This window comes from Bubalus bubalis, chromosome 16 (assembly GCF_019923935.1).
Source record: "Bubalus bubalis isolate 160015118507 breed Murrah chromosome 16, NDDB_SH_1, whole genome shotgun sequence".
Classification (NCBI taxonomy): Eukaryota; Metazoa; Chordata; class Mammalia; order Artiodactyla; family Bovidae; genus Bubalus; species Bubalus bubalis.
Genome location: NC_059172.1, coordinates 5,059,409 through 5,086,484, shown reverse-complemented (window position 1 = coordinate 5,086,484; position 27,076 = coordinate 5,059,409). Strand labels below are relative to the sequence as shown.

The window sequence follows — 27,076 nt, the reverse complement described above, 5'->3', positions numbered from 1 at the left end:
GCATTATATTTAACTTCAATCTAAACAGGTAAGCATGATTCATTTTTGTCCAATGTAGAATTTAGTTTGAAATGTACCTATTTATATGTAGCATCAAGCAAAAAACACTCATTTCAGAAAATTTAGCAAGGAAACTTTTGTTGTTATTGTTTTTTTATTTCAAAACCCTGATTCAGATAGCCTTTTTACTTTTCTGACCCACATCATTATATTATCAAATAAAAAATTACAAAAGTACTTTATAATATAGTGGGCCACTATATCAAAGTTTACCAACCTCTACATCATCACTATCATAATCATTTAAACACTAACCTTTATTAAGTGACTGCTATGTTTTAAGTATGTACTTAAAAAGTTTGCATGCATTAAACCTGGAGATATCTCATTAAAGTTAATGTATATAACTAAGGAATAAGATAGCAAATGAACTTTGTTAAAAGGATTTTGCACCCTATTAACATCAAATACTGTTTGTTAAAAATAACTTTTATGGTAACTGAATCTGACAATACAAAAGAGATTTTGGTATGTTTTCATTTTAATCTTTAGAAACTTCAAATAAGGAATTCATTTCAGTTCAGTTCAGTCGCTCAGCTGTGACAGACTCTTTGTGAACCCATGGAAGGCAGCACACAAGGAATTAGACTTCTGGACTTTTACTTCCTATCTTCAATTCGATTTTACAAACCTGCTTTCAATAGCACCACATACATTTTAATGATACATGATGTACATGCTTATTATAATCCTTACACAGTTGAAAGACCAGAAAAGCAAACATGAATTATTTGGATAAAAACAAAAGTGGCTACATAACCTGAACAATTTTGTGGCTCTTCTTTCTGAGTGTAGTAGTAGTACTATCTGAAAGTTTCCAGAAGTTGGAAACCAGCAGAAACATTGCAAGATTTGAGAAGAAAAATTTTGATGAGATTGAGTTTATAAAACTAAGAGTAACTTGGGTAGGATTTGAATAACTTTAATATTTCTTACTTTAAATATGATTTTACATTGATAATTCCACTTAAGATTCATAAAATCTTGCTCCATTTGACAAAGAAAAGCAAAGTTAAGAATAAAAAAAGGTTTCAGTAAATTAAGAACATGGTATTTTTTATTGCAAGTTCTGTTTTTTTTTTTACTTCTTCTGGCTATTTTTTGAACCTGAGTTTCAGTATGATTTCCAAATGTACTACCCTGTGTGAAAAAGTGAAAGTGTTAGTCACTCAGTTATGTCAGACTCTTTGCAATCCCATGGACTGTAACCCACCAGGCTACTCTGTTTATGGAATTCTCCAGGCAAGAATACTGGAGCAGGTAGCCATTCCCTTCTCCAGGAAATCTTCTTGACCTAGGGATATTCAAATGTACTATCCTACTTCAACAGAAAGGAATAATTTAGATAGAAGTCCAAAAAATGAGAGAAGACCTTATATCAAAAGAAGATTCAATTAAAAAAAAAAAAAAAACTGACGGTGGTTTTTGAAGGCAGAGGTTAACTCACCAAATGTAGGGCGTGATGCATACTAAACTGAAAACGTTGATGGCTCATTCAACAAGCAGTTTTAAACAGTATCCAAGTATTACACTCTAATTTGAATTAAATAGGGGAATAAACATGGAAAAGGGTGTTAGGATAAGGTAGTGAAAAATATAGGCACTGTTTCATAGTCTTATACACATAGTATCATATCTTAATAATGTCACCTATCAGACCCTCATTTCTGATCATTCTAAAGACACAGTTAAAGCATTTTTATATTTCTTAAAATCACATTTTCATTGGGAAAATTCTATAATAATGAGTTAAGTTTAAATACCTTCTGATCCTTAATATATAATATGTAAAATATAAATACATATAAGTAGTCTGAAATATTGTAGCTGATAAAATAGATTCCTGTTCAGCTTGCCTTATCCTAGGGAAAGGAATTCCCCGGGGTGCTCAAGTGTTGGATGGACTGTTCCTGCTACCCCATGTGTGTGTCTACACTTCTGTAGTTGAAATGTTGACCCTCGTCCTCACTTAAAACTGTGAGAATATGGAATATAGGTGTGTCTCTTCTTTGCAGTGGCTTTGTCTCTGTGAACTTTCAAATTAGCTAACACATACCATGGAAGTTATGTATGATACTGAAAACGATGTAATTTGCAACTGCTACAAGAGTGGGTGAAAAGAGTATAATTTCTAGACACACACACACTCTACAGAAGGTACAATTGAACTGTATTGGTCTAAAAAGATTGATGATTCTTTCAACAAGCAATTTTAATCAGTATACAAGTACTACGGTCTACACTGAATTAAATAAGTAAATAAAACAGGAGGGTACAGGAGGTTGTTCTGAATTTTGGGTAGAAATCCTCACTTACACCTTGGGGACTATTATAAAGAAACAATCAATTTGATTCATTTTAATTTATTCAATAAATTAAGAAATTGCTTTTGTGGGAAAATATACCCATATACTCCATAGAAAGATGTACAGAATATCATCAGTTCAGTTCAGTTCAGTCGCTTAGTCGTGTCTGACTCTTTGCGACCCCATGAATCGAAGCATGCCAGGCCTCCCTGTCCATCACCAACTCCTGGAGTTCACTCAGATTCATGTCCATTGAGTCACTGATGCCATCCAGCCATCTCATCCTCTGTCATCCCCTTCTCCTCCTGCCCCCAATCCCTCCCAGCATCAGAGTCTTTTCCAATGAGTCAACTCTTAGCATGAGGTGGCCAAAGTACTGGAGTTTCAGCTTTAGCATCATTCTTTCCAAAGAAATCCCAGGGCTGATCTCCTTCAGAATGGACTGGTTGGATCTCCTTGCAGTCCAAGGGACTCTCAAGAGTCTTCTCCAACACCACAGTTCAAAAGCATCAATTCTTTGGCGCTCAGCTTTCTTCACAGTCCAACTCTGACATTCATACATGACTACTGGAAAAACCATAGCCTTGACTAGATGGACATTTGTTGGCAAAGTAATGTCTCTGCTTTTGAATATGCTATCTAGGTTGGTCATAACTTTCCTTCCAAGGAGTAAGCGTCTTTTAATTTCATGGCTGCAGTCACCATCTGCAGTGATTTTGGAGCCCAGAAAAATAAAGTCTGACACTGTTTCCACTATTTCCCATCTATTTCCCATGAAGTGATGGGACCAGATACCATGATCTTCGTTTTCTGAATGTTGAGCTTTAAGCCAACTTTTTCACTCTCCTCTGTCACTTTCATCAAGAGGCTTTTGAGTTCCTCTTCACTTTCTGCCATAAGGGTGGTGTCATCTGCATATCTGAGATTATTGATATTTCTCCCAGCAATCTTGATTCCAGCTTGTGCTTCTTCCAGCCCAGTGTTCTCATGATGTACTCTGCATATAAGTTAAATAAACAGGGTGACAATATACAGCCTTGACATACTCCTTTTCCTATTTGGAACCAGTCTGTTGTTCCATGTCCAGTTCTAACTGTTTCTTCCTGACCTGCATATAGGTTTCTCAAGAGGCAGGTCAGGTGGTCTGGTATTCCCATCTCCTTCAGAGTTTTCCACAGTTTACTGTGATCCACACAGTCAAAGGCTTTGGCATAGTCAATGAAGCAGAAATAGATGTTTTTCTGGAACTCTTTTGCTTTTTCGATGATCCAGCCGATGTTGGCAATTTGATCTCTGGTTCCTCTGCCTTTTCTAAACCAGCTTGAACATCTGGAATATCATAAGAATCTTAAAATCTAACTATAGTAAAGGACAAGTACTTAACAAAGATGGGCAACCTCAATTCAACATATTCTCATTCACATAAACAAACACACACAAAAATGCAAAAAAAAAAACCAAAAAAACACAAGAATGAATGGATTAAATGGGGCCAGCAGAACAACAACAATTATCAAGGATGTGAGTAATTTAGGAAGATCAGAGATGAATTGTGGCTGATGTTTCTTTCATGCAGTAAGTGTGTGAGGGGTGAGCATTCTAGTTAGAACTCCTAGCTGGAACATAAGGGCCAGAAATACCTACTTCTTATCTCTTGGGTGTTCCTGGACAGAAAGATCAGCTTAATGATTCTTTTCTCCAAGTTGGAAAATCTGAATTAAAAATTATGACTACTGGAACTTCCCTGTTAGTCCAGTGGTTGAATCTCCCTGATTCCACTGCAAGGGTCCAGATTTGATCCCTAGTCTGGGAACTAGGATCCTATATGCCATGTGGCCAAACTAAAATAAATACATGAATAAAAACAGAAATTATATATTAAAAATAAACTCTGACTGTTGCTTTCGTAGACATTACATTGAAATACACCCTTTTAAAAAATAAATAGTATCGCATAATACTCAATGGTCAGCTCATTAATTTGGTTTTATAGTAAAAGAGCTAAATATGCATAATGTCAAAGACAAACAGGATTTAGAAATACCACTGGAAGATCATCATTTTAAAAATTAACTATCTTTATCCCCAAAATAATTTTAAGTGGCTTACAAAATATGTACAGGAACAATAAAATTAATTTTGAATTGATAATAGGAAAACAGAATAGAGAGGTGAAAATAGCATGTCTGTTGAAACATTAAATCATTGTTACAATTGAACATAATTTGCAATTTGAATTTTTAAGTGTTCAGATGAATAGCAAAATTGCAATATCATGTCTTCAGAATCAAAGAAATATAATAATATATGGTAGAGAAAACAGAGACTGAAGTTGAGGGAGGAGGGAGGAGGGTTCAGGATGGGGAACACATGTATACCTGTGGCGGATTCATGTTGATATATGGCAAAACCAATACAATATTGTAAAGTTAAAAAATTAAAAAAAAAAATATTCTTTGCAAAAAAAAATAAATAAAATAAAATTTACACAGGAAAAATAAATAAATAAATAAATAAAAGTATACTTCTCTGTACTTTTAGAGCACCTGGCATTATAAGTTTGGTTTTTATAGGGAAATGAAAAGTAAGAAAACATATAATATAGTTTATACACACACACAAAAAGAGTGAATAAAAATGAAATGACAGTACCTCTCTGATTGAATCATTCCCACAGATGAAATATAAAGAGATGCAAGCAGAAGACAGTATGTCCACAGTGATACAGTTTGCACTACCAGGGTTTTCTGATCTTCCAAACCACCAAGGGATATTATTTGGGGTGTTCACCATCACTTACATCATTATTTTAATTGGGAGTAGTCTCTTAATAATAATAACTTGGCTTGACCCTGCACTGCACAAACCCACGTATTTTTTCCTGGCCAATTTTTCCTTCTTGGAAATCTGTTATGTGCCCGTCATTCTCCCTAGGATTCTGGTCAACCTTTGGACTCAGGATAGAAGCATTTCTGTGCTGGACTGTGCCACCCAAGTGTGCTTCTTCCTTATGCTGGAGGCCACTGAGTGCTTCCTCCTGGCAGTGATGACCTATGACCGCTGTGTGGCCATCTGTGACCCTCTGCACTATCTCGTGGTCATGACCCCAAGGATGTGCCTCCAGCTGACTGTGGGCTCCTGGGTCAGTGGAATCCCAGTGCAGATAGGGCAAAGGTGCCAGATCTTCTCTCTGCGTTTCTGTCATTTGAATGAGATTAGCCACTTCTTCTGTGACATTCCCCCCATTCTGAAGCTGGCCTGTGGAGACACTTTTGCACATGAGCTGTCAGTCTATGCATTAGCTGTGTTGTTTGTTGCTGTACCTTTCATGTTGATCCTTTCCTCTTGCAGCAAAATCATTTCCACTATTCTGAGGTTGCCAACAGTCAGAGGGTGAGCTAAAGCCTTCTCCACGTGTTCGTCTAACCTGTTGGTTGTGCTTTTATTCTTTGGATCTGCTGCCATTGCATACCTAAGGCCCAAATCCAGACATTCTGCAGGAACTGACAGACTGCTCTCTCTCTTCTACACCATAGTGACTCCTATGTTCAATCCCATGATATACAGCCTTCGGAACAAGGATGCGATTGCAGCAACGAGAAAATTATTACTGAAAAAAGTAGTGTGATGAGTTTATTTAAAAATGCTTTAAATACTGGCCACAGGGTTATCAAAGAAATTTTTAAAGATCTCTACATTTCCCAGTTTAGAAGTTAACCACTTCTTTTTATACTGTATTTTTCAATTCAGTTCAGTTCAGTCTCACAGTCGTGTCCAACTCTTTGCAACCCCATGGACCGCAGCACGACAGGCCTCCCTGTCCATCACCAACTCCCAGCGTTTAACTCAAACTCATGTCCATTGAGTCGGTGATGCCATCCAACCATCTCATCCTCTGTCGTCCCCTTCTCCTCCTGCCTTCAATCTTTCCCAGCATCAGGGTCTTTTCAAATGAGTCGGTTCTTCACATCAGGTGGCCAAAATATTGGAGTTTCAGCTTCAGCATCAGTCCTTCCAATGAATATTCAGGACTGCTTTCCTTTAGGATGGCTGGTTGGATCTCCTTGCAGTCCAAGGGACTCTCAGGAGTCTTCTCCAACACCACACAGATCAGCCATGATTATCCCTATATCCTTTCCCTCCCCAACCTCCCTCCCCTCCCCCACTCCATTCCTCCAGGTCATCACCTGAGACTGGGCTCCCCGTGCTACACAGCAACTTCCCTCCAGCTATCCATCTCACACCTGACTGTGTAAATATGTTGATGCTACTTTTCCATTCATCTCACTCTCTCCCGCCCGTACTGTATAAGTCCATTCCCTACATCCATGTCTCCATTCCTTTCCTGCAAAGTTTCATCAGTATCATTTTTTTAAATTACATATATTTGTGTTCCTTAGTAAAGAAACTTTTACAAAATCATGGAACACTGCTGTCCCAGAAGTTCAATCACTAATCTTCTCTAGTCATTTAGCTATTATTTTTTCCTTTCATTCTTTTAAAGAACAAAATTAAAATGAGTATGAAGCTTATTTAAAAGCACATGGCTAGCTACACCATCCCACCAGAAGTATTGCTATGTGAAATTAAAAAAAAAAAATGTATGTTTTATTGCAGAGGCTTGAATATGATTCTAAAGGAGAAAATACACACTCATGTTTCACAGTGTTTTGTGGTGGTAGATAGTACCTCTTTAGTGACTTTTTAGCTGGTGCAGAAGCTCTTTTGTGGTAGGAAATGTTTCTCTGAACTGAAAGTTTTTATATTTTAATGTGTGTGTTATGATTGAGCACTTCAATGTTTAAAGAGTGCTTTCCTCTGCTATGTATGTATTCAACACACCTTCATCTGATGTATGAACTTTTATGAATATAATCATCTGTTACTACAGACATACCTCATTAGTACTTTGCAAGAATTTAATATACTCATGGTGTCAAAGGGAGAGTAGTAAAAGAGGTCTTATTTTAAAGAAAAGAATTGCATGCTTCTGTAGGTGTAGATTTCATAATTAAAATATCCTATAGCTAGATATTTTAGAGCATTTTTTCATAAATATCTACTATTTAAAAAATGTTTTATTTTGTCATCCAGTTTGTTACTACTTTTATATGATTTTAACATTAAAAAGCATTGTTGAACATGCAGACTTTGCAGATTTTATTTGAAATTTGGCTTACAAAGAATATGACCCTGTCATCATTATTTGAAATAATGGTAAAATCAGAGTGGGGAAAGTTATTTCCACAGCTTATGATTCAGTTCAGTTCAGTTCAGTCGCTCAGTCGTGTCCAACTCTTTGAAACCCCATGGCCTGCTGCACACCAGGCCTCCCTGTCCATCACCAACTTCCGGAGTTTACCCAGACTCATGTCCATCGAGTCTGTGATGCCATCCAACCATTTCATCTTCTGTCATCTCCTTCTCCTGTCTTCAATCTTTCCCAGCATCAGGGTCTTTTCCAATGAGTCAACTCTTCGCACAAGGTGGCCAAAATATTGGAGTTTCAGCTTCAGTATCAGTCCTTACAATGAATATTCAGGACTGATCTCCTTTAGGATTGACTGGTTGGTTATCCTTGCAGTTCAAGGGACTCTTAAGAGTCTTCTCCAACACCACCGTTCAATAGCATATATTATTTGGTGCTCAGCTTTCTTTATGGTCCAATTCTGACATCTATACATGACTACTGGAAAAACCATAGCTTTGACTAGACAGCTTTGTCAGCAAAGTAATGTCTCTGCTTTTTAATATGCTGTCTAGGTTGGTCATAACTTTTCTTCCAAGGAGCAAGGGTCTTTTAATTTCATGGCTACAGTCACCATCTGCAGTGATTTTGGAACCCAAAAAAATAAAGTCTGTAACTGTTTCCATTGTTTCCCCATCTATTTGCCATGAAGTCTTGGGACCAGATGCCATGATCTTAGTTTTCTAAATGTTGAGTTTTAAGCCAACTTTTCCACTCTCCTCTTTCACTTTCATCAAGCAGCTCTTCTGTTCTTCTTCACTTTCTACCATAAGGGTGGTGTCATCTGCATATCTGAGGTTATTGATATTTCTCCCAGCAATCTTGATTCCAGCTTGTGCTTCATCCAGCCTCACATTCTGCCTGATGTACTCGGGCTTCTCTTGTTGCTCAGCTGGTAAAGAATCCACCTGCAATGCAGGAGACATGGGTTCCATCCCTGGGTTGAGAAGACCCCCTGGAGAAGGGAAAAGCTACCTACTCCAGTATCCTGGCCTGGAGAATTCTATGGACTATACAGTCCATGTGTTCCCAAAGAGTCGGACAGGACTGAGAGACTCTCACTTCATTTCACTTAACTCTGCATATAAGTTAAACAAGGAGGGGGATAATATACAGCCTTGACACGCTCCTTTCCTGATTTGGAATGAGTCTGTTGTTCCATGTCCAGTTCTAACTGTGGCTTCTTGTCTTGCATACAGATTTCTCAGGAGGCAGATAAGATTGTCTGGTGTTCCCATCTCTTTAAAAATTTTCCAGTTTGTTGTGATCTCCACAGTCAAAGGCTTTGGCATAGTCAATAAAGCAGAAGTAGATTTTTTCTGGAACCCTCTTGCTTTTTTCCATGATCCAACAGATATTGGCAATTTGATCTCTGGTTCCTTTGCCTTTTCTAAATACAGCTTGAACATCTGGAAACTTACAACTCATATACTGCTGAACCCTGGCTTGGAGAATTTTGAGCATTACTTTGCTAGCATGTGAGATGAATGCAATTGTGTGGTAGTTTGAACATTCTTTGCCATTGTCTTTCTTTGGGATTGGAATGAAAACTGACCTTTTCCAGTCCTGTGGCCACTGCTGAGTTTTTCAAATTCTCTGGCATATTGAGTGCAGTGCTTTCAGAGCATCATCTTTTAGAATTTGAAATAGCTCAACTGGAATTTCATCACCTCCATTAGCTTTGTTTGTAGTGATGTTTTCTAAAGCCCATTTGACTTTGCATTCCAGGATGTCTGGCTCTAAGTGAGTGATCACACTATCGTAGTCATCTAGGTCATGAAGATCTTTTGTATTTAGTTCTTCTGTGTATTCTTGCCAACTTTTCTTAATATATTCTGCTTCTAATTAATAATACCTATATTGGTACTGACTTATAGTTACATTTCAATCTACCTTTCCTTTGAATGTTCACACAATCATGATAATAAGTTCCTATGACTAAATCTTATCATTAAAATTAAATTAATTAAATATTTATAAATAGCCTATAAGGAAGATGGGTTGTCCTCTAGTTTGGAAAGGATCACTTTTTTGTATTTGAAATATAGCACAATTTTAACAGTATTGTGCATGTATCATTGGAACAATTGTGACATAACAAACGTGTTTTGTTCTCACATTATTTACTGTCATCATCTGTGTGTTTCTGTTTGCAAACTGTATTGACTAGGTGTATGACAGTGTCTGTGACAAACAAGTGACTCAGGAATGACAAAGACCTCCTGCCAGCATCTAACTGAGATTATTTCTCAACCCACAGGCTGACCATGGCAGTGTAGTTTTCAAAGTTGATTGATTGGTAAATGAGGATAAAAGGTCTTCTTTAGACTGTATCAGGGGAATGGACATGTATAATACCATAGTGATGTTTTCATTCATTGATAGCATTTTAAAATATATTCTATAACATTTTAAATTTGCATGCAAATGAAAATGTATTTTTTTGTTGTAAACTTTTTGAGAAGTCTGACAAATCCACAAAGTTATGTAACCAAAAACATGATCAAAATACAGAACAGCTTAATAACTTTCCAAAGTTCTCATTTTTTGTCTCTCTAGTTAATATCCTGGGGAAGGCAATGGCACCCCACTCCAGTACTCTTGCCTGGAAAATCCCATGGATGGAGGAGCCTGGTAGACAGCAGTCCATGGGGTCGCTAGGAGTCGGACACGACTCTGTAACTTTCAAGTAGACAACCTGAGCGACTTCACTCTCACTTTTCACTTTCATGCATTGGAGAAGGAAATGGCAAGCTACTCCAGTGTTCTTGCCTGGAGAACCCCAGGGACAAGGGAGCATGGTGGGCTGCTGTCTCTGGGGTCACACAGAGTCGGACACTACTGAAGTGACTTAGCAGCAGCAGCAGCAGTTCATACCCTACCAATTTACCACCAGCTGACCAGTCCTCTCTACATATGCCTTCTTCAGAATGTCATACAAATGGAATCATAAAGCCTTTTAAGTCTGAATTTTCACTTTGCATAAAGCATTTAGCATATTGCTGACTGCATCAATATGGTTTGTTTATTTATATTTCTTAGTACTGTCTCACACTATGTAATGTACCAGAGTTTGTTCGCCCATTTGTTGGATGAAGAACACATGGGCTGTTTCCAGAATGTCACTGTTATAGTTGCCCTGAATGTTTGGTAACTGAGTTCTGTGTAAATACAAGTTTTCATTTCTATATAAAGTGAGACTTCTGGATAAATGTAAGTGTGTAATTAATTTTATAATGTATAATTTTATATTTTGTATTATTTCATTTTATTATAATTTTATAATAATTGTAAGTGTGTAATTAATTTTATAATGAACCACAAACCTTCAGAGAAGCTGTCTCAATTTTTCATTCCTACGAGAAATGCACAGATGTTTACTTGTTCTAAATCCTCACCAGCATTATCTGTGCATTGTTTTTTTGTTGTTGTTGTTAATTTGTTTTCATTAGATTTTTCTTTCAATTTGAACATGTCTACTGATATTTCATTTTTTAATTTTGATTTCCCTAATCAAACTCAGTAATTTAACACTGAGTTTTTCATGGTGTAACTTGTCATCTCTATATCTTCTTTGATGAATTATCTGCTCAAATTGTTTTCTAACATTGTACTTGTGCTGTTGATTTACTACTGAGTTATAAGAGTTTTATATATTTATATGTAAATACATAAAGTATATATGCAATGCATATGTATCTGTATATATTTATATTCACTGGCAGGCTTCCTTGGAGGCCCAGTGGTAAAGAATCCACCTGCCAAGCAGGATATAAGGGTTCAATCCTTGGGCAGGGAAGCTCCCCTGGAGAAGGAAATGGCCATCCTCTCCAGTATTCTTGCCTGATGAATCCCATGGAGAGAGGAGCCTGGCGGGCTATACTCCATGAACTTGCAGAAGAGTCAGACATGACTTAGGGATTAAACAACAACAATATTCATTGATAGATCGCAAAATGAAAGAAGGCCATTATCCAAAAATTTTACTGGCAGGAATTAAGCTGATAGGGCTGGTCAGCTGCAGATGTATGCTACGATTCATGAAAAGAGACATGTAACAAGGAGTCTGACTCCATATTTGATATCTGACTATGGACAGCTTTTAAAGCACACACTTAGAAAAGTTGAAAAGGCCCAGTGTAAAATAAAATGAAGTCATCTAAGACTTAAACTCATTAAACAAAAACTATTTGAAGGAGAAGGGAATTTTTTTTTTTTTTTTTTTTTAGTAATTAGGGGCAGAAAGCACCTTCCTCTTCTGGTCTTCCCCATCCTTCTGTAGCCACACAGGCCGCTGCAGCCCATCCCTGGGGAACAGACTCTCCAGGATGACCCTGGCAGCTTGCAGTGTAAGCCCCCTCCTGAGGGCTGGCCTTGCACAGCCCCAGCTTCAGGCTGGGGTTCACCTGGGAGAGAATGGCCATAAGCTGGACCCTCCTGTAGTCGGAGATGATGGAGCCCCCAGCAGCCCTGGCCTCCCCAGAAAGGCAGGAGGACCTTTGCTTTGCCTCTGGTCAGGCTGTCTGGGCTCAGAGAGTACAGGCTGGTCCAGAGGCAGCGTGTTCCCAGTCCCGGGGTACAAGCTGCAGGGAACAGGGATGAAGGACTCCAACCCCTACCCACCCATCCCCCCACCAGCACCAAGGAGCCACGCAATGCCCTGGGGCCCTTTGTTTGTGGCCTTGCTTTGTCTTCGACCTTCATCCATCCCCTTTCTCCAGTTCAAGTTGATTCAGGAAGAGGGGTGATTAACCCCCAATAGTCCTCCATTTTACAACCCAGTTTGGCCGGTCCATAAAATGGAAATAATGAATGACACCATATGATCACAACCTTAATGCCATAGCCCCAGCCGTGAAGGCTCCACAGGCAATAACAATGACATTACTGACTTCATTCCACCAGCAAGTATTAAATATTTTGCAGCCGTAGATTTAGCTAATATGCTCTGTTCAGTGCCTATTTCAGGCACTGTTCAGTGCCTCTCAGAGGAAGTTTGCTTTCACCTCTAAAGGGACACAAGACACCTTTACTTGACTACTCATAGGGTATCTCAGTAGCTCGGCCATCTCATACAATTTTTTCAAGATATTAACTGCATTCAACTCTTTCTGGAAATGTGGATATGACATGGTGTATAAACGAATTCAGGCTTCCCCAGTGGCTCAGCAGTAAAGAGTCTGCCTGCTGAGCTGCAGGAGATACAAGTCTAGTCCCTGGGTCAGGAAGATACCCTGGGGGAGTGTATGGCAATCCACCCCAGTGTTCTTGCCTAGAGAATCCCATAGAGAGGGCAGTCTGGTGAGCTGCAGTCCAGAGGGTCACAAAGAGTTGGACACAACTGAAGCAACTTAGGATTCATGCACATAAAGGGATTCATTTGATAGATTCATTTGGGACCATGGGAGGAGGTCCTCTGGAGAAGGCAACATCTGGTTGATTGGCAAACTGGAACTAGGTACTCCTCACCCTCTCCCTTGTCTATAGAATGTACATTCTGTCCGTCATCCCTTCAGTGAGAGATATTTTCAAAGACCACACAAGCAGTCTTGAGAGAGAAACTTGATGTTGAGACCATCTGGACAGTATACATGCTTGAACCTGGTTAAGTGAGTGAAGTCGCTCAGTCGTGTCTGACTCTTTGCGACCCCATGAACTGTAGCCCACCAGGCTTCTCCATCCATGGAATTTTCTAGGCAAGAGTACTGGAGCAGATTGCCATTTCCTTCTCCAGGGGATCTTCCCAACCCAGGAGTCAAACCCAGGTCTTCCGCATCGCGAGCAGATGCTTTACGGTCTGACACACCTCTACATAAATATTTGAAGTTCTGACTGATGGCTGTTGAGATCTACTTGCCTCACAGCTTCCCATGAAAAGCCCTATATGTGAGACTATAAGCAATAATTTGATGCTTATTCTAGAACATGAGTTCAACTTTAATTCAATTGTATTTTACTGACCTACCATACTGGACATGGAACAACAGACTGGTTCCAAATAGGAAAAGGAGTTCGTCAAGGCTGTATATTGTCACCCTGTTTATTTAACTTATATGCAGAGTACATCATGAGAAATGCTGGACCGGAAGAAACACAAACTGGAATCAAGATTGCCAGGAGAAATATCAAGAACCTCAGATATGCAGATGACACCACCCTTATGGCAGAAAGTGAAGATGAACTCAAAAGCCTCTTGATGAAAGTGAAAGTGGAGAGTGAAAAGTTGGCTTAAAGCTCAACATTCAGAAAATGAAGATCATGGCATCCGGTCCCACCACTTCATGGGAAATAGATGGGAAAACAGTGGAAACAGTGTCAGACTTTATTTTTCTGGGCTCCAAAATCACTACAGATGGTGACTGCAGCCAGGAAATTAAAAGACGCTTACTCCTTGGAAGGAATGTTATGACCAACCTAGATAGCATATTCAAAAGCAGAGACATTACTTTGCCAACAAAGGTTCGTCTAGTCAAGGCTATGGTTTTTCCTGTGGTCATGTATGGATGTGAGAGTTGGACTGTGAAGAGCACTGAGTGCTGAAGAATTGATGCTTTTGAACTGTGGTTTTGGAGAAGACTCTTGAGAGTCCCTTGGACTGCAAGGAGATCCAACCGGTCCATTCTGAAGGAGATCAGCCCTGGGATTTCTTTGGAGGGAATGATGCTAAAGCTGAAACTCCAGTACTTTGGCCACCTCATGTGAAGAGTTGACTCATTGGAAAAGACTCTGATGCTGGGAGGCATTGGGGGCAGGAGGAGAAGGGGACGACAGAGGATGAGATGGCTGGATGGCATCGCTGACTCGATGGACGTGAGTCTCAGTGAACTCTGGGAGTTGGTGATGGACAGGGAGGCCTGGCATGCTTCGATTCATGGGGTCGCAAAGAGTTGGACACGACTGAGTGACTGATCTGATCTGATCTGATTGGGATTTCCGGGCTTCCCCAGTGGTCCAGTGATAAAGACTTCACCTACAGTGCAGGAGACCCAGGTTTGATCACTGGGTCAGCAAGATCCCCTGGAGGAGGAAATGGCAACCCACTCTGGTATTCTTGCCCGGAGAATTCTATGGAAAGAGGAGTCTGGTGGGTTAGAGTCCATGGGTTGCAAAGAGTTGGACATGACTTATAGACTAAACAACAACAAGAATATCTGGATGTTGACACCAAGGATGAGAAGAATCAGTACTTTTTTTTTGATCATGGTTTACTGGAACCTGAGAGTCACTCTTTCCTGCACAGAGAGGAGTGTTATCAATTTACCGAGTAATGGGAGAATTTCTTAAAAGAAAATTTAAATTTCTAAAAAAAAAAAAATACACAGTGAGAAACAGAGTACTAACATAATTGGAAATCTCAATTACACAAAAATCTTTAAGAACACTGAAAGTTTCTTTTTCAGAACTGACTCAGAGGCATACTAATTAGATTAGATAGTTGTCTCTGGTGCCATCTATTGTCTGAAAGATGTAAGAACTCTAGGCTCTAAGGTAAATGGAAAACACCTTTTAAGTTCATTCCTCTCAAGCAGTACCAATGTGAAAGAGCATTTGCTAGGAAAGTCTGCTTTCTTAAGGTGGTTCATGGTGAGCATTTAAGTATTTGAGTGGAAGTAGCATAGATTTTCCTGATGACCTCCTTTACCACATTAGTTGCAAGTTCAAACCAAAGATCCTTAATACAAATCTTTTTGACCTTGTCACTTTTCATCCAATTCTTTGCTTTTAAAAATTCAATATATCAATAAATCCATACAACAAGTTGCCAATTTAGATGTATTTTTAAATTCTATTTTGTTTTCTAAGGTTTCCAATCATTTGAGGAATGTCTCCCAACTTTGGCATTTTCAATTTTTTTTTTTGACAATTTTCTTTAGGATGTTTTTAGAATTATTTTAAAATTCTTGCTTGCCAACTCCAATTTTGATTCAATATGTATCTGCTTTTGGCATTTTCCCTCTTGTATGGGCATAAAATCTTTCCTGTTATCATGCTTAGTAATTTGTTTATTGCATGCCATACAGACTACAAAGATGTTCTACAGGATTTCTCAAATCAAGGAAGCTTCAACTATTTTTCTGATGCAATTAAGAGTGATAAGCTCCATTCAATAGAAAACTGATTCTTTTGGTTTTGACAACATGCACTGTATCTCCAGTTCACCCCTCTTACTAGGGTGTGGCGATCTAGGACTTTCACATAAGTACTTGAGTCTCTTCAGCACAAAGTAATATAGAATTGTCTACTCTTGTATTTCAGAGGTTTTTGATATATCTTTAACCCCCCACTCCAAGCAATTTAATATTTGGCAAATGCTATGAAGGGAAGATGGCTCTGTGTTTGTAGCCACGCAAATTTCCAGTTTGGGTGCTCTAGTAGAGGGTAATTACCAAAAGTTCTGCAAGTTTTTCTGAAAGCAGCTGAAATATCATTGTTTTAGTGAAAGTGTCATACAAAACGCACATAAGAACAATCAAGTTGATGATGGAAAACTGTATTTACTAACTGGGATGGTTTTGCCTCCTTTTGATGCTCTCAGGCATAAGACTCTTATTTAAAAATCCTCTGGGACTTTCCTGGTGGTCCAGTGGTTAAGAGTCCACCTGCCCCTGCAGAGGACATGGGGTCAATCCCTGGTCCAGGAAGATAAACACAAGCCACAGGCCATCTAAGCCATGCACTGCAACTGTTGAGCCTGTGATATTAGAGCCCAAGTTCTAGAGCCCATGGTCTGCAACAGAAAGTACCCCCACACTCTGCAACTGCAGAAAGGCCATCCACAACAAGGAAGACCCTGCACAGCCAAAAGTAAATAGATAGGTCAATAGATAATTTTTAAAAATAAAGTCCTTTCATCTTTTCAGAAAGCACCTACTTATAAGAGGTTCTATAGTAGCCTCCACTGGACTCACCCTTCAGTGAAACAAAAAATATTACATTTTAGTGCTGAGGATATCAAGTAACATTTTTAGGAACTTCCATGTGGTTTTTGAAATAATTTAAATGAGAGCTACATTTTAAAATATATGAACTATTTAAAGAACCTCTAGGGCTTCCCTGGTGCCTCAGAGGTTAAAGAGTCTGCCTCCAGTGTGGGATACCTGGGTTCAATCCCTGGGTCTGGAAGATCCCCTGGAGAAGGAAATGGTAACCTACTCCAGTATTCTTGCCTGGAGAATCCCATGGACGGAGAAGCTTGGTAGGCTGCAGTCCACAGGGTCGCAAAGAGTCGGACACGACTGAGCAACTTCACTTTCCACTACAATATTAGAGTGCAGGACTCTAGTGGGATTTCAAGTGTCAGAAAAGAAAACCCACAATATTACTGAGAGTAAAAATTGCCTCTTCAAACTAACACTAACAGAATTGCTATTATAATTATGCAGTTGTTTCAAAATAATAATTCACAATAACCTACTAATTATTCCCTAGGAATCTCTTGGAAATGAACATGTTTGGAGTCTTCAGTTATTAGGTCCTTAATGACTTTAGAGTGTATATAAAAGTCCTTGATCCTATTGGTGAAATTATTCATCTGGGTAATAGGAAAATGTCTCCTTATTTGGTAAGTAGCTTCTATGTTTACCAGACTGGCTTTACTGATGCAAAAATAGACTTTTATGGATCTGAGACCACTGACATGTGTCAAAATAGTTACAAAATCATATGTATTAGCATATTACCCACAAATAGATCTCCCTGTGTCATTCTTCTATAGTTTCTACAGGGATCTGAGACACTCACCTTGTTTAAATAAACTTTGTTGTTAACAGAAATAAGCTGGAACATGATTGGCTACCTGATAGTTTCAATTAACTTATTTTCTGTTCTAACATTGTTTTGCTATATCTAATGAAAAATTTAGTGAATCACTTCAGTTTGATTGAATCTTTTTTGTCCTTCCCATTGAAAGCAAGAATCCAAGATTCACTCTCATCTCCAACTTTTCCCCTCATGCTTCTCTACATTCACGTTTCTCTACATGGATGGTGGTGGTGGTGGTAGAGGTGATTTAGTTACTAAGTCGTGTCGACTCTTTGCAACCTCATGGACTTTAGCCCCGCCAGGCTCCTCTGTCCATCGGATTTCCCAGGTAAGAATACTAGAATGTGTTGCCATTTCTTTCACCATGGAATCTTCTCCACCAGGGATCAAGCCCAGGTCTCCTGAATTGTAGGCATTCTCCTGCATTGACAGCAGATTCTTTAAGGCTTGAGGCACAGGGAAACCCTTCTTAGTCTATTGGAAGGATGCTTTCTGTGGGTCCCCGAGAGTAATGGTCTGTTTTTAGTAAATAACTGAGTCATTTTGCCCTGCCTTCAGCAAGTCCGCACCACAGCCTGTCTCATGGAGGCCACACTATTAATTCTCTAACCACCTTCATGGTTATCCTCATGAGATTTGACTTCACACATACCTGAATTTGAATTATACCTGTCAACTACTTGCGGAGTGACTTGGAACATTAAGCTTCAATATTCCCATGCAACATACGGAATCAATAATGAGAATCTAGCTTACCAATCTGTCTTGAATCTTACACCCAATCTGTCTTGACGTTTTGGAGGTGGGAACATGGGCTCCAATCCTATTTTCATCACGTCTTAGCTCTCCAGCTCTCTGTGCTTTAGCTCCCTCAACTGTAAGAGAAAGATAACAGTGATAGCAACTAACTGAAATGTTGTTAGTATATTTCTGTGTGACAATTAAATAAATTATATGTAAAGTGTTTAGAATATTGTATTTCACATCACAATCATTATATAAATGATAACTATTATTTAAAAAATCTAGTGACGTAGTTCTAATTATTAGCTAGGGATAAGCAAGAGCAGTGAGGTTATTTCTGTTGTTGTTTAGTCGTTAAGCCATGTCCAACTCTTTGTGACCCCATGGACTGTAGCCCTTCAGGCCTCTCTGTTCATGAGATTCTCCAGGCAAGGATACTGGAGTGGGTTCCCATTTCCTTCTCTAGAAGATCTTCCCAGATCAGGGATTGAACCTACATCTCCTGCATTGGCAAATGGATTATTTACTGCTGAGCTGAGAGCAGTGGAATAATTGAAACTAATCTTCACTCTTTACCTATTATGTGCCAGTTTATCTAAAGTGAGACAGCAAGAAAGTATAGATAGATAGTTTTCCTAATTTAACCTGGCAGAGAAACCATGTGAAATATTATTGTCATTATTATAGTAATATTTTACATATATATAATGTTATATACAATAATATACATATAATATATGTATTAAGTATAGCAGATTCTCTCTCGATATATATATGTGTGTGTGTATATATATATATATATATATATATATACACACACACACACACACATAATTGTGCAAGGTCATACAGTCCATGTGGCTAATATGAGATTCTAACCAAATGCTTATTAACTCTAAATGTAGGTCTTATCATTTCTGAACACTCTGATTACTTTGAAAACAGGCAAAATAAGAATAAATTAACTACTGTCCTAACAAGGTACTGCATCTCATTCTCACTCTTTGAGGTAATAACATAAGACAGCATCCTAACCCTTCTAATTCTCTTAGATTTTTCTGTGCCTATCTTATAGCACACTTTTAGTGATTAGATGATATTACAACAATGAAGTTCTTAGCCCTGTAGTGGTCTCAATAATTTTATATAAGTGAGAGAATGACCCCAACCATTTGTTCTAGCAGGCTGTGGCAGTAGTAACAAAGCCCACTGGAGGTTTCACTTGCTTGTTTTATAGATTTCCAAGTCATCCCTCAAGGTTACAATAAAACATCTTATATTTCAAAGTCAGGTTCAAATTCTCCTTGCTTCCAGAAAAATTCTGAGATTACAGAAACAAAAATTGACAAAATTCTTGGACTCAACATCCTGAATTATACTAGCATAAAAATTAAAGGCAGCTATTTGTGTTTGCTCACAAATATAATTAGTGAGGAGGCTATATAGAGTGATTTTTAAAGATGAGAAGTTAACTTACTAATTTTTTGCCCACTTCACTCAGTCATCTAATATTTATGCTGTGCTTACTAGAAGCCAAGAATGATAAAGAATGCCAAAGAGAAAAGCAGTTAATTATTTTAATCTCCTTGACTTGGTATCTTGACAGGATTTAAGGAATTGCCTTAAACTCACCCCTGTCTAAAACATGCTGTTAGCTGATGTTTACTGACATTTGCTTTCATTTCACTAAAATCACTTTTGCTTTCATTATTATTCTTTAAATAGATGAAGTATAGCTCATTACACCACTCTATTTACAGTCAAGAGTACAACACACTACTATCAAATACTGGGCAGAAGGAGTACACTGTTCTAGAGTTATCATTACAACATGTACTCAAGTTAACATTTTTTTAATAACAGATGTATTTTTCCTCTTATCATCATTTCATTTATTACTTCATTATTCATTTAATCCTCTGTACTAGCTATAGTACTATACTTGAGAATTAAAAAAAGTAAGAAATATGAGATTTTTCTGCACATGTCTGTCCAGTGGAAGAACTAGCTATTAATCAAACAAATAAAACTATCAACCATGATATAAAGCTACTAAATTCTGAAACATGCTTCTCAGAATTTATATTTGGAAGGAGATTTGGTCTGGGACTCTTGACTTGATTGCTTGTTTGTTGAAACAATAAAATAACCTTATAATTATATCTATTTTTTTTTCTCTTTCCATCAACATAGGATCTTAGGATGTTAGAATTCTCGTAAGAAGAAAACAACACAGAATATGGACTTTTTAGATGGAAACTATACCTTGGTGACTTGGTTAGCATTTCCAACTTGCCCTGAACTGCAGATTGTCCTGTTTTTCCTGTTTCTGACTTTGTACTCTATGATTTTAATGGGGAACATCGGGTTGATGATGTTAATCAGGGTTGATCTGCACCTTCAAACCCCCATGTACTTTTTCCTTAGTAACCTATCCTTTGTAGACTTTTGCTATTCTTCAGTCATCATTCCCAAAATGCTTGCCAACTTCCTCTCTCAGAACAAGTCCATTTCCTATCACAGCTGTGCCCTGCAGTTCTATTTCTTCTGTACTTTTGCAGATACCGAATCCTTTATCTTGGCTGCCATGGCGTATGACCGCTATGTCGCCATCTGTAACCCTTTACTGTACACGGCTGTGATGTCTCGGGGCATCTGCATATGGTTGATCGTCTTGTCATACTTTGGAGGCAATATGAGTTCCCCGGTGCACACATCCTTTGCATTTATTCTGAAATACTGTGATAAAAATGTCATTAATCATTTTTTCTGTGACCTCCCTCCCTTGCTTAAGTTATCGTGCACAGACACATCACTTAATGAGTGGCTTCTCTCCACATACGGCAGCTCAGTGGAAATTATCTGCTTCATTGTCATCATCATCTCCTACTTTTACATTCTCCTCTCAGTCTTAAAGATCCGTTCTTCCAGCAGGAGGAAGAAGACCTTCTCTACCTGTGCTTCTCACCTGACATCCATGGCCATCTACCAGGGAACTCTGCTCTTCATTTACTCACGACCCAGCTACCTGTATTCTCCCAACACTGATAAAATCATCTCAGTGTTCTACACCACCATCATTCCAGTGCTGAATCCCTTGATTTATAGTTTGAGAAACAAAGATGTAAAAGACGCTGCTAAAAAAGTCTTAGAACCAAAGATAAATTCCTCCTGAGATATAAGGCTCCAGGCTTCATCTAAATCCCTGATTACAAACTCTATTTGGATGTATGCTCAGTCGTGTCCAGCTCTTTGTGACCCCATGGACTATAGCCCGCCAGGCTCTTTTGTCCTTGGAATTATCCCGACAAGAATACTGGAGTGGGTTGTCATTTCCTCCTCCGGGGAATCTTTCCCATGCAGGGATGGAACCTGTATCTCTTGCTTATCCTGCATTGACAAGCAGGTTCTTTACCCTTTCAATGCCTGGGACAAACTGTAGCTAAGAGCCTGCAACAACCTTGCCAGCATATACACAATTTCTCACACAAACATTTTATCAAACACTTGTTTTCAAAGAGCCAAACACATTTCATAGCCCCAAGATAAAGGAAACATTTAAAAGTTTCAAAATTGCTGCAATGTAATAGTTGAATAGTTTTCCAACTATTCAGTTCAGTTCAGTCACTCAGTCATGTCTGACTCTTTGCAACCCCATGGACTGCAGCACGCCAGGCTTCCCTGTCCATCACCACTTCCGGAGCTTCTTCAAACTCATGTGCATCAAGTTGGTGATGCCATCCAACCATGTCATCCTCTGTCATCTCCTTCTCCTCTCGCCTTCAATCTTTCCCAGCTGCAGGGTCTTTTCCAATGAGTCAGTTCTCCATGTCAGGTGACCAAAGTATTGGAGCTTCAGCTTCAGCATCAGTCCTTCCAATGAATATTCCTTTTTTATTGACTGGTTTGATATTCTTGCAGGCCAAAGGACTCTCAAGAGTCTTCTCCAACACGACAGTTCAAGCATCAATTCTTTGGCACTCAGCTTTCTTTATAGTCCAACTCTCACATCCACACATGACTGCTGGAAAAACCACAGCTTTGACTAGACAGACCTTTGTTGACAAAGTAATGTCTCTGCTTTTTAATATGCTATGTTTGTCATACCTTTTCTTCCAAGGAGCAAGCGTCTTTTAATTTCATGGCTGCAGTCACCATCTGCAGTGATTTTGGAGCTCAAGAAAATAAAGTCTGTCACTCCCAACCATAAGGAGCTGGGAGTTAATTCTAGAACAGATTGTATTAGGTTGTCTTAAAAGATATAGAAAGAACCTCAGACATTGTGTCTGTGTTTGTTTTCATGTGTAGAATATCTCATTAAGATTTCATTTATGAAATTACTGGATTAGGGAGGAAGCCAGATTCCTTTGGTTTCTGTGCTAGCTCTTGTACCCAACTAGTTAATTGCACTTTGATCAAGTTACTTAATATTTCTGTCTCAATTGTCTGACCTGTAAAATGAGGAGAGTATAGTACCTACATCAGTGACTGTTGCATGTTGGACTAAATGCTGAGAATCATGCTTGAATCATTTTAACCACTTGATAGATCTTAAATACACATATTTCTTTAATCAATTAAAATACATATAGTGCAACAAGATGGTGTGAGGCAGGGATGCTAGGAAAGCAATAATACAAAATCAAATACCTTTTCTCAAGTGTTGTCCAATAACAAGTCAAGAACCTTCTCTACCCAATCTAATTCAAATTAATTTGAAAACTTTTTCTAAGTGGCATCTTGCACACTAAAGGTTAATTACAAGCCAAGTATTTGTTTTCCTCCATATCTTTTATGTTTATGTGTGTAAGTATTACTGAAAATATGGAACATCCTTCTCTGATATCTCAGAAACACAATGAGCTACTGAATGTATAACCTGTGTCTTCAATAGCCGGTCAACTGACGTGACATTGGGAAGCACCACAGAGAACATTCACTTGAAGCCTGGACATAAAAGGACACATATAATTGCAAAATATATTTCTATAACTTATGTTTTTGATGTTTATTATTATTTTCATCATCATTATTTATTATATCATTATTTAATTGTCATTTATATATCTATTGGTGAGGTATCTGTTCAAATCATGTCCCTATTTTAAATTGGGTTGTGTTTTTATTATTTATAAACATTTTTGTATACTCTAGCTACAAATTCTTTGTTGCAAAAATGTTTTGCAAATATTTTCTTCACTTCATCTATAAATCTAACATCTATATTACATAATAATGCATAGCATTAGATAATAATACAAAACATGTACACATCACTTCATAAAATTATGTAACAGGAATAATTAATAATCAACAAAATATTCCCCCCCTGCTTATATTCTATTCATACTGCTTCAGCTTTTGTTTGCTATATAAACACTATCTCAAAATGGCACAGGTTAAATAACTGGGCTGTATTCTGTTACTCTTCATGTTGACCATGGTCAGATGATATTGAACCATACAGCATCCCATGGACAGAGGAGCCTGGTGGTCTACAGTCCAGGGGGTTGCTAAAGTCCCAAACATGACTTAGTGACTAAACAACAACAACAACCAAGTATAAACATTAGTTTGAAGGTTCTTGTTGCTTTATTTCAGAAGTAGTTGAGGTTCCATCTTACAAATAACAATCTGTGAAAAATTGAACTTCATGTGAACAATATGTCATATTCTTTAGGTCTAAAAAATATACACATCACTCACATTCCAATTTTCACATATTATCCAAGACACACACACATGCAAACATGTGACACACATATAAATGCATGCAAACACAATGGAGATGAGTCTATGTATTTCAGAAACAATTGAAAGTGAAAGTCACTCAGTCATGTCTGACTCTTTGTGACCCCATGAACTATACAGTCCATGGAATTCTCCAGGCTAGAATACTGGAGTGGGTAGCTATTTCCTTCTCCAAGAGCTTATTCCCAACCCAGGGATCAAACCCAGGTCTCCCACATTGCAGGCAGATTCTTTACCATCTGAGCCACCAGGGAAGCACAAGAATCTTGGAGTGGGTAGCCTACCCATTCTCCAGGGAATCTTCCTGGCACAGGAATTGAACTGGGGTCTCCTGTATTGCAGGTTTATTCTTTACCAGCTGAGCTACAGGGTAGCTCAAGAGATAAAAATATATGTGTTACATAAGGTTGTAGAAATGTTTCCTTCAATGAGCAAAGAGATTATTTCTTTGGCACCAGACAATTCCCACAAATAGGTAATTAATATTATGACAAAACAAAAATACACATCTAGAGAACTGCTCATTAATACTTGCTTAATGTTTGTGTTGTTGGGTGTTGTCATTATAGACATGCCTGAACCGGCTAAGTCTGCTCCTGCCCCTAAAAAGGCTCTAAAAAAGCTGTGACTAATGCCCAGAAGAAGGACGGCAAGAAGCGCAAGTGCAGCCGCAAGGAGAGCTACTCCGTGTACGTGTACAAGGTGCTGAAGCAAGTCCATCTGGACACTGGTATCTCGTCCAAGGCCATGGGAATCATGAAATCCTTCGTCAACAACATTTTTGAGTGCATCGCTGGCGAGGCATCATGCCTGGCACATTACAACAAGCACTCGACTATCACATCCAGGGAGATCCAGACCACCATGAGCTTGCTGCTACCTTGGGAGCTGGCCAAGCACACCATGTCCGAGGGCACTAAGGCTGTCACCAAGTATACCAGCTCCAAGTAAATATAATATGCCTAGCCGCTGTTAACGGAGAAGGCAATGGCACCCCACTCCAGTACTCTTGCCTGGAAAATCCCATGGACAGAGGGCCTGGTGGGCTGTAGTCCATGGGGTCGCTAAGAGTCGAACACGACTGAGTGACTTCACTTTCGCTAATGTCTCACCAAATACTGAACATAACATAAACCAAAACCAGAAACATAGTTATTTTATTTTGATCAATCCATGATGTGCTCATTATTTCTGGAACTGATACAGACACTCTTAAAACATTGATGGTTTTGAGAAATATTAAAACTGTTATCTTGTTTTGTATCCACATGAATATTCATAGAAAATGCTTAATCCTGACTCTTACAGCCTGGTATCTCTAACATTAGAGTCTCACCCCCATTATTTTGAAGAGGAAAAGACAGGTAAATTTATCAAATGCATTCTTTGAAGTAAAGAAAGGAAGGCTCAGAGACAAGCTTGTAGAAAGTAATATGCCTCAAACAGGACATTGAGATTTGGTTCAGTTTCTCAACTTCTTATCCCAGGTATTTGTTGTTATTGAATAATAATAGCTGTGCCTCTTTAAAGAGTGGGTGCATGAATGGATAATTTTCTGAATATGAAGACAATTGTGTATAGAAATGTGTTCTGTTTTATGATATACTGCAGATGTGCAGAAGTGTTACACATCCATATGTCATTTTCCTGATCATTTTCTAAAAGTTTAGACTAGAAAAAAGAAGAATAGATGAAGGGAATTGCTCCTCTATGACTGAATTCATTTTCCTGGGAATTACTGATAACACTGAGGACAAAGTGACCATATTTACCATGGTTCTAATTGTTTATCTCACTGGCCAGTTGGCAAATCTTGGGATGATATTCCTGATTAAGATGGATCCCCAGCTGAACACACCCGTGTACTTTTTCCTCGGTCACCTCTCCTTCTGTGTCCTCTGCTATTCCACTGCAGTTGACCCCAAGATGCTCTTGGACCTATTTGCCAAGAACAAATTAATCCCCTTCTGTGGCTGCGCTCTGCAATTCTTGGCCTTCTGTATCTTTGCTGATTCTGAGTGTCTCCTGCTGGCAGTGATGGCCTATGACTGGTACAAGGCCTTCAGCAGCCCCTTGCTCTATGCAGTCAGCATGTCCAGCAGGGTGTGCTCCCTGCGCGTGGCTGGGGTTTACCTGGTGGGGATGGCAGATGCTCTGATACACACGACATTAGCATTCTGCTTATGCTTCTGTGAGTCAAATGAGATTAACCACTTTTTTGTGATGTTCCTCCTCTCCTGTTGATATCTTGCTCAGACACACAGGTCAATGAGTTAGTGATATTCATGATTTTTGGCTTCATTGAACTGAGTACCATTTCAGGAGTCCTTGTCTCTTATTGTTATATTATCTTATCAGTCTTGAAGATCCACTTCACTGACGGGAGATTCAAATTTTCTCTACCTGCACCTCCCACCTAACTGCTGTGGCAATTTTCCAGGGAACTCTGCTCTTCATGAATTTCCGACCAAGTTCTTCCTACTCTCTCAGATCAGATCAGTCGCTCAGTCGTGTCTGACTCTTTGCAACCCCATGAATCGTAGCACGCCAGGCCTCCCTGTCCATCACCAACTCCCGGAGTTCACTGAGACTCACGTCCATCGAGTCAGTGATGCCATCCAGCCATCTCATCCTCTGTCGTCCCCTTCTCCTCTTGCCCCCAATCCCTCCCAGCATCAGAGTCTTTTCCAATGAATCAACTCTTCGCATGAGGTGGCCAAAGTACTGGAATTTCAGCTTTAGCATCATTCCTTCCTACTCTCTAGATCCAGACAAAATGAACTTGCTGTTTTACACCCTTGTGATTCCCTTGTTAAACCCTCTGATTTACAGTCTACAAAACAAGGCTGTGAAAGTGGCCCCAGAAAAATTGAAAAATAAATGGCTTTAAATATTTATGTTAGGCATATGTGAATAAACATGCCTATAGTGACAGATGATTTATTAAAATTATATGGTAGAATACATGACAAACATAATTTTTCACTTTCTTAAAGTAGTATTACACTAAATCTCAATCTTAAATCTATTACTGTTCCTCTCACATGTGATGCCTAATTATCTTTCTAGAATTTGTACATGGCATTTAGTTTAAATGAAAACATTTCTGACATTTCCATTATGCTAATTTTTGTTTAGTTTTTATTCAAATATTGTTTCAATTATTCTGAGACTTATTGTGCATTTATTCAGTGATCTTTGAGCA

General features: G+C 38.7%; 1 protein-coding gene and 2 pseudogenes across 1 annotated transcript; all 3 read left to right on the top strand.

Annotated features, from left to right (window-relative positions):
• The first annotated feature begins 5,034 nt into the window (after positions 1-5,034).
• LOC102408002 lies at positions 5,035-5,994 on the top strand (annotated as a pseudogene).
• Positions 5,995-20,359: 14,365 nt separating this feature from the next.
• Positions 20,360-21,295, top strand: LOC112579413 (olfactory receptor 5I1-like). Its single transcript, XM_025265855.3, has one exon. It carries the CDS (start codon positions 20,360-20,362, stop codon positions 21,293-21,295), a length of 936 nt encoding a protein of 311 aa, XP_025121640.3.
• A 2,607-nt stretch (positions 21,296-23,902) lies between these two features.
• On the top strand, positions 23,903-26,761 carry LOC112579609 (annotated as a pseudogene).
• Positions 26,762-27,076: the final 315 nt, after the last annotated feature.